The following is a 17,746-nucleotide window of genomic DNA, read 5'->3' as shown; positions in this document are numbered from 1 at the left end:
CCTCGGAGTCCTACAGTACTCTTCATTTTCCTCAGCTGTAAAGCGTTTCATCTTCCCAGCGCGTCGATAAGTGAACAAATCTGTTAAAACTTTGTGCTTCTTATAGCATTGTTTGGGGGCATTGATCTTGTTTGCATAGACCGCTCAGGTAAAAACTGTACCTCTCTTTACTTACATACAGATTACAGATAAGTATTGGCGGAGTTATCAGTTCATGTTTGTAACGTGTTTCAGGAAGATGGTCAAGGACACAGAGATGTCTGAATGCACACCCTGGTTATTTTCTTTATTTGCCAAAAGCACAGAGTTTTGTTGTTATTATGAAGGCACTCAAATAAAAGTAGACACTTTACAGTTTCGAATGATGTGTATGACTATGAATGATGGAGTATTTTAATTGGACTTCACGTTGAAGAGGAAAAAAGTGCCAAAGACGCGCCGGCACGCAAGTAAAATAAAATAAAATTACGAATAAAATCTCCTTCAAATAGTCAAACAGTATTAGAATAAGTAAAAATAAAAAAAAAATTAAAATGCAAAGATTATAACAAACCAATAAACACTCTCCAAGTGTAAGCTTGCGTTTTCTCTATGATTCACACAGAATATCACATGCACTCAGCTTCTTTACACTAGAATGCACACACAATGTAATTAAATACATGCTATTATATATTTTGTGACTATTGTTACTATTGCCAGTTGGATTTCGCTGTCGTGTGTGGCCCCCCTGGGGCTTTTTCGGCAGCCAACATCGAATCTCGTCCTCCATACATTTCTCGTCTGCAACCCTCAGAGTGCTACTCATGTTTTTTCCTTATCTTCAAAGTTAACAATTCTATATATGTTATATGGTTGCAGTTAACTCCCTGTAGCTGCAAAGCTGTGATTACATATGACTAAAACTTTCTCTCACCGTCAAATCTTCGACAGCGTGCGTTGAAACACTTCATCTGCAGATTTCTCCCTGCAAATGCACAGTGGGCTTTTAAGATTTCACTGAAAGAAACGTAATCGGTTAGCAGTTTCCTAACAGTGCCCTCAGCAAGTCAGTTAAGAGAACTGACCCCAGATGAAATGGGAGGTTTTTTCAGGAAGGACATCCAGCAAAAAGCATGTGACAGATCAAATATGTGTACTTGATGATCACTGTGGTGGCCTGAACAGGGAGCAGGTGAAAAAACAACATTAGAGGGGTGTGTGTGTGTGTGCCTGTGTGTGTGTGTGTGTGTGTGTGTGTGTGTGTGTGTGTGTGTGTGTGTGTGTGTAGTTGCAGTGTGTTTATCAGTGTATGTATCTGCTCTGTGCAGCTGTCAGGCATTAATGCTATACGACAGCCGAGTGTTTCCTCTTTCTGAAATCAGTGTGTGATGTGGTCGACTCTCAGAGCCAGGAGGCGGAGCTCTGTTCATCAGTCACACACCACAGAGACAGGAGGTGGAGCTCTGTTCATCAGTCACACACCACAGAGACAGGAGGTGGAGCTCTGTTCATCAGTCACACACCTCAGAGACAGGAGGTGGAGCTCTGTTCATCAGTTCTGACGTTATTTTGATATATATGGAGAAAGTGAAAGATGCCTCATCTGATTTGTTATTGAGGCTGTGTGATGATTTTCTCTCGTCTTTCTAATAAGGTAACAGTGCGTGTGATTGGCGGCCGTCTCTCTCCCTCTGTCTGTCTCTCTGTCTGTCTCTCTGTGGGGGGCTGAATGAGGGGATACACTTCTCTCAGTCTCTCTGGGCGAGTGGAGGTGAACACATCGTGTACAGCGAGGAGGGAGATGGAAATCTGTCTGACTTTAATTCTTCTCTCATCCACACTCACACTCACAGCAGCTGGTAAGTTCACACTGATTATTCACACGAAAACATCACACACTTCTCACTTTAACAGTAGGGACCAGTTTTAATCATGACATGAAGAAAGTTTCCTGGAGTGATTGTAACTTTATAAACAGTGAAAGTGTTTTATCTTTATAGAATATAAAAAGCTGTACATGAGAGTACACACATCATCCTCAGGGTTTGTTCTGAGGCCTCACTTATAAAATCAGAGAGAGATTAATGTTTAGAGTTTAGACATGACTTAGTGTGAGTATGTGTGTGTGTGTGTGTGTGTGTGTGTGTGTGTGTGTGTGTGTGTGTGTGTGTGTGTGTGTGCAAGTGTGTGTGTGTCTGCGCGTGTGTCTGTGTGTGTGTGTCTGTGAGAGAGAGTAAATTTTACAAATGTTTCATAAATGCAGATTTTCTTTGTATTTCAATGTTAAAAAAAATCAGTTTTATTTCCGCACTTTTAATAGACACTGAGACAATGCGGCTTTCTCTAAAATTTATTCCTAATGAGTGTTTTATACTTTTATTCTTATACATTTATACTTTCAAAAGAATGAGGAATTTGACTGGGAGCCAGTGCATTGTGGATAAGATCGGAGTGATGTGTTCATATCTTCTAGAAGAAATATCTCGATTTTATCTCATTATATTACAGTCTACATTTATTGCCTGATATCATCACACTCAGGTGATCAACGATCATCCAGTCAAAGTGTTCATTCAGGAAAGTGGGAAAGTGAAAAATACAACAAATTAAGTGAAATGACATACTGCTAATTACGGTGACCCATACTCAGAATTTGTTCTCTGCATTTAACCCATCCAAAGTGCACACACAGCAGTGCACACACACCGTGAACACACACCCGGAACAGTTGGCAGCCATTTATGCTGCGGTGGCTGGGGAGCGGATGGGGGATTTGGTGGCTTGCTCAAGGGCACCTCAGTCGTGGCCGGACCGAGATTCGAACCCACAATTGTAGTGTTATTAGTCAGACTCTCTAACCATTAGGCCACGACTTCCCCCTAAAACATTAGAAAATCACCAAAATATAAATCACCTGTAAATTACCAGGTGAGTGCAGATGATTTGTTTCAGGTGACACCCACAAAAGTCCATAAAATGCCACATTCACAGGTCTGAAAAATCAAATCCAGTGAAATCTCAGCACCTGAAAAGGCCAAATAATGAGAAAATTACAGAGTGAACTCAGAATCAACTTAGAGTTAGTTCAGAGTCAGCTTAGTTTAAATTCACAGTCAATTCAGTGAAATGTGAAGCAAAAAAAAGATTAAGAAAGAAATTACTGCTAATAACCAGCATTTCTCTGCTGATGGGTCAACCATGAAAAAAGATCTTTGTTTGTCTTAAAATGGATTTGAGTTGCTGTTTTTCTCAGTATATATGTGCAGACATTCCTGAATATAGTTTAGGTGTATATGAAACAACAGGTCTAAAAAACACATATCAGTCATATGAATAGAGTCTGATCAAACAAGTGCTTACATTTACATACACAGTATTAGTACTCTCTCTATGTCTCTGTCTCTCTCAGACAATGTGAGGTTGGTGAATGGTGGAAGTCGCTGTGCTGGAAGAGTGGAGGTTCTTCATGATGGACAGTGGGGAACAGTGTGTGGTGGTGACTGGGATATGAACGATGCTGCAGTGGTGTGTAGAGAGCTGAACTGTGGGGAGGCTGTAAATGCACCACAATACGGTCACTTTGGACCAGGATCAGGACCAATCTGGATGGTTTATGTGGACTGTAGTGGATCAGAGTCGACACTGAAGGACTGTAGGTCAGATGGGAGGGGGGAAAGTTACTGTGATCATGATCTTGATGCTGGAGTCACCTGCTCAGGTAAACTTCTGTGTTTAGAACAAACATTACTTATACATTATTATTACTGATTAATTTTATTTTGACCAATAAATAAACTTTATTAAAATTTAGAAATACCTGAATATAGTTTAGGTGTATATGAAACAACAGGTCTAAAAAACACGTCAGTCATATGAATAGAGTCTGATCAAACAAGTGCTTACATTTACATACACAGTATTAGTACTCTCTCTCTCTCTCTCTCTCTCTCTCTCTCTCTCTCTCTCAGACCGTGTGAGGTTGGTGAATGGTGGAAGTCGCTGTTCTGGGAGAGTGGAGGTTCTTCATGATGGACAGTGGGGAACAGTGTGTGGTGTTAACTGGGATATGAACGATGCTGCAGTGGTGTGTAGAGAGCTGCACTGTGGGGAGGCTGTAAATGCACCACAATTCGGTCACTTTGGACCAGGATCAGGACCAATCTGGATGGATGATGTGCGCTGTAATGGATCAGAGTCGACACTGAAGGACTGTTTGTCATCAGGTTTGGGGGAAAGTAACTGTGGCCATGATAAAGATGCTGGAGTCACCTGCTCAGGTAAACTAATGTATTTGTAAAAATAACTATTAGATTATTAAACAAATTGATATGATACATTTAATTAGTGCATTCATTTTTATTGTTATCACAATTTTTTTAACATAAAGCATTTTGATTTATGTTGGAATGATTTCCTGAAATTTTGCTGTATTATGTTGAAAAGCTGAATAGTATTTAGCCATCAACCATAACAGATTACAGGACTGAAGTAAACACTGTATCTCTCTCTCTCTCTCTCTCTCTCTCTCTCTCTCTCTCTCTCTCTCTCTCTCAGATAGTGTGAGGTTGGTGAATGGTGGAAGTCGTTGTTCTGGGAGAGTGGAGGTTCTTCATGATGATCAGTGGGGAACAGTGTGTGGTCGTAACTGGGATATGAATGATGTTGCAGTGGTGTGTAGAGAGCTGCACTGTGGGGAGGCTGTAAATGCACCACAATACGGTCACTTTGGACCAGGATCAGGACCAATCTGGATGGATGATGTGCGCTGTAATGGATCAGAGTCGACATTGAAGGACTGTAGGTCACGTGGGAGGGGGGAAAGTAACTGTGATCATGATGATGATGCTGGAGTCACCTGCTCAGGTAAACGTCTGTGATTAGAATAAACATTACTATTAGTTACATTATTATTATTGATTCATTTTAATTTGATCAATACATAAACTTTATTAAAATTTAGAAATACCAGAATATATTTTAGGTGTATATGAAACAACAGGTCTAAAAAACACATATCAGTCATATGAAAAGAGTCTGATCAAACAAGTGCTTATATTTACATACACAGTATTAGTACTCTCTCTCTCTCTCTCTCTCTCTCTCTCTCTCTCTCTCTCACACACACACAGACAGTGTGAGGTTGGTGAATGGTGGAAGTCGCTGTTCTGGGAGAGTGGAGGTTCTTCATGATGGACAGTGGGGAACAGTGTGTGGTGTTAACTGGGATATGAACGATGCTGCAGTGGTGTGTAGAGAGCTGCACTGTGGGGAGGCTGTAAATGCACCACAATTCGGTCACTTTGGGCCAGGATCAGGACCAATCTGGATGGATGATGTGCGCTGTAATGGATCAGAGTCGACACTGAAGGACTGTTGGTCATCAGGTTTGGGGGAAAGTAACTGTGGCCATGATAAAGATGCTGGAGTCACCTGCTCAGGTAAACCAATGTATTTGTAAAAATAACTATTAGATTATTAAACAAATTGATATGATACATTTAATTAGTGCATTCATTTTTATTGTTATCACAATTTTTTTAATATAAAGCATTTTGATTTATGTTGGAATGATTTCCTGAAATTTTGCTGTATTATGTTGAAAAGCTGAATAGTATTTAGCCATCAACCATAACAGATGACAGGACTGAAGTAAACTCTCTCTCTCTCTCTCTCTCTCTCTCTCTCTCTCTCTCTCTCTCTCTCTCTCAGACAGTGTGAGGTTGGTGAATGGTGGAAGTCGCTGTTCTGGGAGAGTGGAGGTTCTTCATGATGAACAGTGGGGAACAGTGTGTAGTTATGGCTGGGATATGAGAGAAGCAGCAGTGGTGTGTAGAGAGCTGCGCTGTGGCGAGGCTGAAAATGCACCACAATACGGTCACTTTGGACCAGGATCAGGACCAATCTGGATGTTTGATGTGCGCTGTAATGGATCAGAGTCGACACTGAAGGACTGTGGCTCACGTGGGAGGGGGGAAAGTTATAATTGTGGACATGTTCATGATGCTGGAGTCACCTGCTCAGGTAAACTGTTGTGTTTAGAACAAACATTATTATTATTATTATTATTATTATTATTATTATTATTATTATTATTATTATTATTATTATTATTGATACATTTTAATTTGACCAATTAACTTTATTAAAATTTAGAAATTCCTGAATATAGTTTAGGTGTATATGAAACAACAGGTCTAAAAGACTCATATCAGTCATATGAATAGAGTCTGATCAAACAAGTGCTTAAATTTACACACACAGTATTAGTACTCTCTCTCTCTCTTGCTCTCTCTCTCTTAGACAATGTGAGGTTGGTGAATGGTGGAAGTCGCTGTTCTGGGAGAGTGGAGGTTCTTCATGATGGACAGTGGGGAACAGTGTGTGGTGATGACTGGGACATGAACGATGCTGCAGTGGTGTGTAGAGAGCTGCACTGTGGGGAGGCTGTAAATGCACCACGATACGGTCATTTTGGACCAGGATCAGGACCAATCTGGATTGATGATGTGCAATGTAATGGATCAGAATCAACACTGAAGGACTGTTGGTCATCAGGTTTGGGGGAAAGTAACTGTGGCCATGATAAAGATGCTGGAGTCACCTGCTCAGGTAAACCAATGTATTTGTAAAAATAACTATTAGACTAAATTTGTAAACAAACTTTGATGTTGGCTTTGACGATGCAAGTATTTGCAAAAGTTTTACTTTTGGAAGCAAGTAGACAGAAAGCTAGAGTGCCGAAAAAATTGCAGGTAAGTAGAGACGAGCATGTGATGTCATCAGAATAGCCATGAGGAAGTTCCAATCATTGTTCTGAGTGTTTTGATATGTCACATGTTCATTTTGTAAAAAGTTTTTTGATTTTGCATATTTTGGGGGCTGTGGGACAACCGAAAGGCCAGTCGGTACACCAATTTAAAACTTTGTTCAGAGTCTCACCCTAAAGGAGCTGGCCTAGTTTGGTGTAGATTTTTCAAAAGCTTGGCGAGTTATAAACCTCCAAATTTTATAATGGGAGTCTATGCGAAAAAAGGCCACTTTGAGACTCGGTAACGAAAGTACCGGTACTCGGATTGCTTAGCAACAAACTTCTGACCAGGTTCTACAATATATGTGAATTTGGTGCATGTGGCTCGATAGCCCTAGGAGGAGTTACCCTTGACAAATTTTTGTCTAACCTTAGATAGGAAAACAAAATGTTGGCTTCTACAAAGCCAACATAATTATTAACCAGATTGTTATGATACATTTATTTAGTGCATTCATTTTTATTGCTATCCCTAGTGTTTTACAGTAAAAATTTTTTATTTATGTTGGAATGATTTCCTGAAATTTTGCTGTATTATGTTGAAAAGCTGAATAGTATTTAGACATCAACCATAACAGATGACAGGACTGAAGTAAACACCGTCTCTCTTTCTCTCTCTCTCTCTCTCTCTCTCTCTCTCTCTTTCTCAGAGAGTGTGAGGTTGGTGAATGGTGGAAGTCGCTGTGCTGGGAGAGTGGAAGTTCTTCATGATGGACAGTGGGGAACAGTGTGTGGTCGTAACTGGGATATGAACGATGCTGCAGTGGTGTGTAGAGAGTTGCACTGTGGGGAGGCTGTAAATGCACCACAATTCGGTCACTTTGGACCAGGATCAGGACCAATCTGGATGAATGATGTGCGCTGTAATGGATCAGAGTCGACACTGATGGACTGTAGGTCAGATGGGAGGGGGGAACGTGATAGCTGTGTACATGCTCATGATGCTGGAGTCACCTGCTCAGGTAAACGTTTGTGTTTAGAACAAACAATACTATTAGTTACATCATTATTATTGATTCATTTTAATTTGACCAATAAATAAACTTTATTTAGATGTTTATCTAGGTATATCTAAGTATATTTTAAACACAAAAGATTTATTTAAAATATATTTGATAACATTGTAATGATTTCTTTATGTTCTGTCTTGTTGAAAACAATATTTACACAATTAAATAAAACACAGGTCACAGAATGTCGAGACTCAGTGCTGGTCCTCACCGGTGCTCTGGGAGAGTGGAGGTGTTTCATGGAGGTTCCTGGCCCACGGTGTGTGATGCTGACTTTGACCAGCAGGATGCAGAGGTTGTGTGTCGAGAGCTGGACTGTGGGATTCCTGTGAAGGTTCTGGGATCAGCTGCTTTTGGCCGAGGGGAGGGTCAGATGTGGACAGAGGAGCTTCAGTGTAGAGGAAAGGAATCTGGGATTTACTTCTGTCCATCATCATCTTCACTTAAACCCTCAACCTGTTCCCATGAAAATGATGTGGGATTAATATGTTCTGGTTAAGTATCATGATGTAACTTCTGTTTAAATAGAGACCACATAGCTGTCAATCAAACTTTAAGGTGCCTGTGTTAATATTCCTCTTTCACTGAGCTCTCGGCTGTTTGTTCAGGTCACACAGAGGCACGGCTGGTGAACGGACCGGACTCCTGTTCTGGTCGAGTGGAGCTCCTGTACCTCGGTGTGTGGGGCACAGTTTGTGCTGTAAGCTGGGATATGAGAGCTGCAGATGTTCTGTGTGCACAGCTGGATTGTGGGAGTGCTGTGGCTGTGGTGGACTGGTTTGGGGAGGGGAGTGACCACATCTGGGCTGATGTGTTTGATTGTCAGGGGAAGGAGACACACCTATCACAATGTGGCATCTCAACATGGAGTCGAGCTGCATGCTCTCATAAAAATGATGCTGGAGTCATCTGTAATGGTGAGATATTAACGTCACATACACCAGGTTACTGAATAAAGTCAGAGTTCATTACAATATTTAAATGAGCTTCTTCTGCTTCAGGATCCTCTGAGGCGCTTCATGAGAGGCGAGTGCGGTTGTCTGGAGGGAGCGAGTGTCAGGGGAAGGTGGAGATATATTTCAGGCAGGACTGGAGGAGAGTTCTCCTGGACTTGTGGAGTCTTTCTGAGGCGTCTGTGCTCTGCAGACAGCTGGGCTGTGGCTCTGTGCTGAACTACAGCTCCTCTCCATCCACCACTGAACACAAACACATGTGTGTAACAGGTTTCAGCTGCTCTGGGAGTGAAGATCATCTGAGGAACTGCAGCAGTGCACAAGCTGAAAATGTCAACTGCAGCTCCGGGGAACATCTCTACATCACCTGCTCAGGTAAACAAACACAAATGAGCAAGTCTGTAGAAAACCAGCAGTTTAAAATGTAGTTTAAGAAACAGATCTCTGTCAGTAGGAAAGAAGTGCAGTAATGCAATTATTTTACAGTTCATTGCAACAGAAGAAACATTTTCTCTGTCAGTCCTGAACTATAAATGTTCATATCTACATATATATGTGTGTGTGTGTGTGTGTGTGATTGTGTGTGTGTGTGTGTAATAAAGATCCCAGCTCCATCAGGCTGGTTGGTTCTGGGGGAGACTGTGCAGGAAGGCTGGAGGTTTTCCACAGCGGCTCGTGGGGGACTGTGTGTGATGACTCGTGGGGTATTGAGGATGTTCAGGTGGTGTGCAGACAGCTGCAGTGTGGAGAGGCCCTCAGTAACCACACACCAGCCTGGTTTGGTCCTGGAACTGGGTCCATATGGCTGAATAAGGTGGAGTGTGAGGGGAACGAGACGTCCCTGTGGAACTGCAGATATCAGCTGTGTGAAGAGGGTGAATGTGTACACCATAAGGACGTAGGAGTCGTCTGCTCAGGTACAGTGTGATGAATGACAATAAACCTGTAAGATATGTATATGTTTTATTTCAAAACTGAGGCCCAAAGTTCCTGAAATTCAACATGATAGTAAGGACTTGTTTATAAATGTAACCCATCTTAAATATATATTTATATAAAGATAATTTTACACATATTTAACTGTGTGGATAAAACAGGAAGCTTTCAAATGAAGTGTAAGTCGTCCTTCTCTCACCAGAGTTTAAAGAGATCCGACTCACGAAGGGCTGTGAGGGGAATCTGGAAGTGTTCTACAATGGAACCTGGGGTAATGTGTGTTACAATCAGATGGATGATGAGCTAGAAACAGCAAACATGGTGTGTGGAGAGCTGAATTGTGGAAAACTCGAACACTTGGTCTCAAACAGAGCGAGAGTCGAATCTGCTCCTAACTGGCTGGATCATGTGAAATGTAGGAAACACGACTCTAATCTGTTGCAGTGTCCATCTTCACCTTGGGGACAGAACAGATGTGATAATCATAATGAAGTGGTTCATATTACCTGCACAGGTAAGAGGACTTTCTCTATATACTAGTTTATACAATGCTGTAGAATTTGTGTAAATATTTCAGCAATAAAATATGAATGAGAGAAAAGTCTGTTTTGTGTGTTTTATTACTGTAGATGATGGAACGTCTCTACGTTCTCAAGGGACATGCTCATCATTTCCTCTTCAGAAATACTGCTCAAGTAAGACAATTAAATCTCTCCCTTTAGTCACAGTTACTGTTTTCACCCAGAAGATCATCGTTTTTATAATAAATAATAATAAGATTTTCATGATTTCATTTTCATATATATACACATATATACAGTAATAGCTATAATAAGATGTTCCCTCACCAGTCTCTCTTTTCTATCTCTGGAAACTCCTTCCATAAATGTTAAATTAACATTAATCACCATCTTTTGACTAACCACAATTCAACATTCAGTGTGTGTGATGTGTGTGATGTAGAACACTGGTCTCTCAGGCTGAGTGGAGGAAAGGGAAGCTGCTCTGGGAGGTTGGAGGTGTATCATAACTCTACGTGGGGTTCCGTTTGTGATGATCAGTGGAACATCATGAACGCTAAGGTGGTGTGCAGACAGCTGGGCTGTGGGTCGGCGCTGAGTGCTGATGTTCGGGTTGGTTCTGGTGAAGGGACTTTCTGGCTGAACAGAGTGAAGTGTCGAGGCGATGAGATTCACCTGTGGGACTGTCATCATTCCCTGAAGAAACACACTGACTGCTCTCCTGTTGGAGTCACCTGTGCAGGTCAGAGGGGTGTGCTAACTTTTCAGCTTTCTGTCTCAGTGATAAGACTTGATAACTTTTATTTATAATCTTAGATATTTGATTGAAATCTCAGACCCTGAACTGTTCACACTGATCAGCATGTCATAAACCTTATTGAGTAACAGTTTATTTTTATTGTGAGACAATGTGTTTTTTCTTTCTGTGAATACAGACATATCCACTGTGTCCACTGCTACACCCACCACCAAATCAGGTGTGTATTTGTTTAATATAATATTTATTATTGTTCATTAAGTTCTAAATATTTCTGATCACAGCGTCATATCAAGATCCTCTTCTGTGTTTTTGACCTCAGTAAGAACCGATCTAAACCCTGTGTCACCTGGACCTCCATCCTTCCCTCCACTGGTTCTCTATGTGTTGGGAACGCTGCTCTTCCTGGCCTTAGTGCTTCTGCTGGTACTGTTTTACCAGAACAGAGTGCTCAAGAGAGGTACCACACTTTCACACATTTTATTATTATATTATTTAAAATCTCATTCTCATATTATCATTCATACTGTAAATACATTTTAATATTTTATTAGAGAGTAATTATTATTATTATTATTATTATTATTATTATTATTATTATTATTATTATTATTCCCCACTCCCAGTTGTTTCTAGAATGAGGCGTAAGTCTGAGCCTGAGGCAGTCTATGAGGAGATCAACCACAGACAGATGGCTAGAAGACGCTCCACACAAAGAGGTGAGTGATATGTGGACTGTTCTACATCACACTTATTGTATTCTATTTAAACTTCTAGCTGAAATTCACTGCATAAAAATGATCAAATCACTCCATACAAAATACACACCTCAATGTAAACTCAGTGATTAGAGCAATATTTTCCCCCAAATCCAGTGTGATTTATTTCTTTATGACAAATAAATAAAAATAAGCTCAATGTGTGTGAGAGGAAATGTGCAGTTAGAGTGTATGTGGTGTAGAGACAGGATTCTGCTGATAAACATCTATTAAAGCTTCTGTTTTAGTGCAGGTGTGTGTGTGTGTGTGTGTGTGTGTGTGTGTGTGTGTGTGTGTGTGTGTGTGTGTGTGTGTGTGTGTGTGTGTGTGTGTATGCATGCATGTTACTGCTTTCCTGCAATAATAATAACCTAAACATGTGAGTGGAAACAGATAAGAGTGTGTTTGTGTCTGCTTTCCTGTACAGATGCATCCCCTCTCTTCCCCTGTGTGTGTATGTGTGTGTCTGTGTGTGTCTCTGTGTGTGTGTGTGTGTGTGTGTGTGTGTGTGTGTGTGTGTGTGTATGTATTTTCACATTTATGATTTGTAAATAAAAATGTGTTGTGTGCATACTTTTCTGGACAGGTCCATCCCATCTCTCTCCTTCTGTGTTCTTTTTTGTTTTTTAAAACCTGTGAAAGCAGTTTTTTAAAAAGCACTTACATTGAGTTTGTGTGGGTATGTGAGTGTGTGTGTGTTTTCTATACTTAAACATATAGATATGATTCTCTCTACAATGTGTGTGAGTGAATTGGAAGTATGTGTCTAAATGTGTGGTTTTGTGATTTTTAATGGATGGATGTTAGGGAAAATGAGTCCTCATAAACCACTGTGGTTACTGGGTGTCCATACAAATAATTGTATTTGTGTGGTTCCTAAAAAGGGGCATCGGTCTCTGTGAGTTTGTGTGTTTGTAACTCAGAAATTGAGGAAATAAGAGTGTCTTATTTAACCCTTTAAGACCTAAGGGTATTTTTACAATTAATTTTCCGCCTGATTTTATTTACTAAAAAACTTGTAAAACATCAACCCTGTTGTGCACAGACAATTGACATACCTCTTTTTTTCAAGACACGTTGCACTGTCAGTATATTTGTGTTGCATTGATGTCACCTGAATGTAAAATAAGTTATGGGACCATAAAGACAAACGAAAACATAAAACGGAAATTGAATCCAAAATGGCAGCTAGCATCGAGCTAGCGGCAAAAATGACGGAACATTTATAAATTATGGACATCAAGTGGATAAATCTTGCTGAACAACTCCGAAAAGATGCACATGTTCCAGGCTGGATAGACAACCTTCTGTAAAGGCTACAAAGACACCAAAGACACCCCCGTGATGGCTAGCTCGTTAGCTTTCTGCTGGGAAAAACGGTAGGAAAATCGATAAAACTTTCATTAAATAATATAAATATTTATCGGAGGTCCCGTGTGACGTCGCAGACGATGCCGTCGGGCTCTAAGGTTTAAGTGTGTCTGATGTGTGTGTGTGTGCGTGTGTGTGTGTGTGCATGCGTGTATGTGTGAGAATGTGTGTGTGACTGTGTGTGTGTGTGTGAGAGAGAGAGTACTTTCCTTCAATAAATATTACCTATGTGTAAGAGGAAAACCTGACCCAAGATCTCTGGTGTATTGTTGAGAGGCAGGACACTTCGCGCTCGCTTTCCTAGCTAAGGGGCAGGTTTCATCACCGATATGCCATTCCACTAGTGCTGCCTCCAAGCAACTGTTAAAGGCCTGTCTCAGAATCAGAGAAAGGAGTCATGAGCTGGCAGTTTTTGTCGACACTGGAATGGATGCTGAATTTCTGGATTAACAATTGGCGATTCGTTGGGGGTTGAGACCGAGCTCCAGTTGACTGCCATCCGGGCATTTTGCAGCAACAAGCTTCTGCTGGTTTCAGTTGCTGAGATTCATCAAGAGTTGCTGTTGTTCCTGCTAATCCCATCCCCTTAGGTCCCCGTCATGTTTGGTTTCCCCTGGCTGGCAAAAACACATCCCTTACATAGACTGGACGAGCCACTGAATACTGTACTGGGGAAAACACGCCTTTACCCACTGCCTCAGCTCAACCTCTCCAGACACAGCAACAGTTTTTTGATATACCTCCTACCAACCTCTCTTCTGTCCCCACTGTTTACCATGCCCCCACAGGGTCACCTGTACACCTGACAGCAAATAAGATAGAGGCTATGAACAAGTACATCCAGGAGTCACTCACTAACAGAATCATTTACCCGTCCTCTTCCCCAGCAGGAGCCATTTTTTTTCTTTGAAGATAAGAATGACATCACTCTGTCTATGCATAGACTACCATGGGCTTAATACCATTTTAGTCAAGAACCATTAACCCCATTAAGCCATTCATGTCCTCAGCTTTTGAACTCCTCTAGGGAGCCACTATTTTCAGCAAGCTAGGAGCGCATCTTGTCCGCATGACTACCATCTTGTCCGCATCAGAGAGGGAGATGAGGGGAAAGCAACATTCAACACCCTCTCTGGTCACTATGAGTACCTGGTTGTGCCACTCCTCAATGGCATTCTCATGGACATGCTTAACCAGTATGTCTTTGTCTACCTAAATGACACATTAATCTTTTTCTGCTCCCTGAAGTAACATGTCAACCAAGTCAGCTCCATGCTCCAATGACTGATCCAGAACCATATGTACATTAAGGCTAAGAACTTTGAGATCAATGTCTCCAGAGCTTCCGTACTGGGATTCATTCTATCGGCCATTAGCATGCAGATGGACCCCAATCGGATAAAGGCAGTGAAGGACTGGCCACATCCTGAGTCCCCATTCAACTCCAGCAATTTCTGGGATTTGCCAATTTCTATCAGAGGTGCATTCAGGGCTATAGTGTTTTTGCCACCCCCTTACATCAGCTCACCTCCACCCTGTGAAACTTTGTCTGAAACTGTTTAGCTCTGCTCCGATCCTGACCCTGCTGGACACTGCCAGCCAGTTTATTCTGAAAGTGGATGCTTCTGACCTGGGCATTGGGGACGTCCTATCCCAGAAAGACCCCAAAAACAGCAATAGAAAAACAAAGCACTCCACCTTCTACTCCACCTTCCATTATCATTACAGTCCCAAAGAAATCCAAAATTACCGGACTTAACAACTACAGAACTGTAGCTCTAACATCTGTGGTCATGAAATCATTTGAAAGACATCTTCTGAAGGACGTCACTGGAGCCTTACTGTACCCTCTGCAGTTTGCCTACAGAGCAAACAGGTCTGTGAATGATGCAGTAAATATAGGACTGCATTATGTTCTGCAGCATCTGGACAGACCAGGGACTTATGTGAGGATCCTGTTTGTGGACTTCAGCTCTGCCTTTAACACTATTAACCCATCACTCCTCCAGCCCAAATTAACCCAGCTATCTGTTCCTTCCTCTGTCTGTCAGTGTATCACCAGCTTTCTGACAGACAGGCAGCAGCTAGTGAGACTGGGGAAATTCAAATCCAGCATCCGCACCATCAGCACTAGCACTCCTCAGGGTTGTGTCCTCTCCCCACTGCTCTTCTCCCTGTACACAAACGATTGCACCAATCTTGTGTGGGTACAATATGCCCACAACTCCCTGCCATCACCTGCCATGGGTCTCTCTCTCTCTTCCCAGCTACCTATGGTTACTAGCCTCTGCTGTTTTCTAACAAGGAACTAGGGGCCTCTTTCCCCTAGTCTTGTGTCCTGGTCAAGTGTTTTGACATGTCTGGAGAAAAGCTTGTATGGTCCTACTCACATCTGCAAGGAGCTATGCACAGTGGGCCAATTGCAATTGTCGTTTGGCACCCCCTTATCACATTGGACAGAGGGTCTGGCTATCCCAGTGGCAGTCAGATTCAAGCTCCCCAGCTGGTGTGAGTGTTTATCATAAATAAATAAAAATAAAAATTTGATAAGTATATGTTCGGTAAAAATGAGTCCCTATAAACCATCGTGGTTACTGGGTGTCCTGATAAATATTTCAGTGCGGTTCAAGAATGCAAGCATGGGTCTTTAGGGGTGCGTGTGTGTGTGTTTGTGAGACACTAACTTGGATGAATGTGTCTGAATGTATGGTTTTGTGTTTTTTAGTGGATAGATGTCCACTTAAATAGGAAAAGTGAAAAAATGGAAAAGTGAGTCCCTACAAAACATGGTGGTAATGGTTTACCACAGGATAAATACTTCAATATCTGTGGCTTTAATCTGTGTGTGTGTGTGTGTGTGTGTGTGTGTGTGTGTGTGTGTGTGTGTGTGTGTGTGTGTGTGTGTGTCTGCTCTTCTGAACACGTCTCCTGACTCTCCTGCTCTCCTTTAACAGGAAGTCTCCTCTCTGAAGAACAGCATTCTGGGTATGAGCATGTGGATGATGAGCTTCTCTCAGGTAAAAAAGACCAGAGTGAGAGTTTGTCTAACTCCATTAACTGAAAGATATTAGAATTAAAATTAGAAATCAGAAATGACTACATTTGTCCTTTCTGAGACGTGATAATGATGTAGTGTGTAGAAGAATTACAGTAACTCCAGTGTTTTAATGCTGACACATGAGATCTCACCATCAACCTTATCTTACATTAATCTCCTGAAATCCATCTGATCAAATTTATCAAAGCTTATTTGCTTGAGGATTTTATTGAGTATAAATGTGTTTAAAAACCCAAAACTAACACATTGTTCTTTTTACAGTAAAGTCTGGGATCAAAGACAAGTCTGAGTATTATGATGATGTCATGGACACCAGTGACATCAAAAGTGGGTGCAGTTGTTAAGTGATCACATAAATTTACTGAGTTGATATTAAACCATGAGGTCAGAATGTGATGGAGCTGTTTGTACAGAGTCTCTGCTTTTATTTCATTTAGGTGATCCAGGAAGAGTCGACCCACCAGAGGACTACGACGATGCCGTCACTGCTGGACCCATCCCTGATAATGTGGATGGTGTGGTTCTGTTTTGGGAATTGTTTTAGAAAGCAGTATAAATTAAACACACACACTGTCAATACGTTTGTTTATCGGTTTGTGTATAGTGACGTTTTTTACACGTGTACGATGTCATTTTGTATCCTGTCATCAAATACACAGTGTACAAACTGCCACTTCAGTAAACTTTAAATATCTTTAAATATCTGTGTTTTGGTGTAGAGGATGAAGCTGAGAATTATGATGACGCCATTACAGCTGATCAGAAGTCAGTTATACTGACAGGTATGATAATAATGGGACAGTGTGGCATCCACAAGCATCCAAATGATCATTAATGACATTGATGTGGATTTAATAGCTTTTATCTCTACGTCCTGACAGAGGACGTGTCCGAGAACTATGACGATGCAGTTACCACTGAAACAAACACAAACATCATCACAGGTCAGTTTTTTATGAAAATGGAAGGAATTTATTTACCTTAAAATGTTATACAGTAAAACTCAAGCTTTGTGGCTTAATTCCATTTTAGTACACTGTTGAATTCTGCGTTCTGATTGGTCAGTAGGTGTTGAGTAATTTTCTATAACAGCAGCTCTGACAGTACTGCAGATGTAAACCACAGGTTTCTATTAATGATCCAATACATTGCGGTTTCTATAGTAACAGCTCATTCACAGGAACTTAAATTCACATGAATTTATAATAAAAATCTTTGTGTTCATCAACATGGTGAAGTTTTCTGTAAGAAAATTATTTTTTATTGTTTTACAGATTATTTAAAAACACTGCTTCATCACACCACCCTGTAACTCAGTATTTTACTGTAATACCAACACACACAGTGGTTCATGACTTATTCATTTATTTGTTCATTAGACAATCCAGAAGATTATGATGATGTCATCACTGAGGAACAGGATGTAGGAGAGACTGAAGGTGAGTGACTTCCTGTTTATTCTCTAATGTACATAAGTTCACAGGCAGCAGAGTAAAAGATTAAATTATATATGATTATATTATATATGTTATATAATAAATATCAGCTTTCAGATCAGTTTTTAGGACAAATATAATAGAACGTGTATTTAT

General features: G+C 40.9%; 1 protein-coding gene across 1 annotated transcript; it reads left to right on the top strand.

Moving 5' to 3' along the window:
• Positions 1 to 1,489: 1,489 nt before the first annotated feature.
• Positions 1,490 to 16,914, top strand: LOC113641638 (scavenger receptor cysteine-rich type 1 protein M130-like; the record flags this gene model as incomplete). Its single annotated transcript, XM_047803826.1, has 16 exons — positions 1,490 to 1,841; positions 6,283 to 6,591; positions 7,441 to 7,752; positions 7,977 to 8,294; positions 8,409 to 8,717; positions 8,802 to 9,128; positions 9,356 to 9,670; positions 9,892 to 10,222; positions 10,332 to 10,384; positions 10,653 to 10,952; positions 11,230 to 11,427; positions 11,594 to 11,686; positions 16,051 to 16,113; positions 16,416 to 16,481; positions 16,592 to 16,669; positions 16,874 to 16,914. Coding segments are annotated over exons 1-16 (3,243 nt in total), but the record flags the coding sequence as incomplete, so codon positions are not given.
• Positions 16,915 to 17,746: the final 832 nt, after the last annotated feature.

This window comes from Tachysurus fulvidraco, chromosome 19, assembly GCF_022655615.1.
Source record: "Tachysurus fulvidraco isolate hzauxx_2018 chromosome 19, HZAU_PFXX_2.0, whole genome shotgun sequence".
NCBI lineage: Eukaryota > Metazoa > Chordata > Actinopteri > Siluriformes > Bagridae > Tachysurus > Tachysurus fulvidraco.
This window is presented reverse-complemented; position numbering and strand designations above follow the sequence as displayed.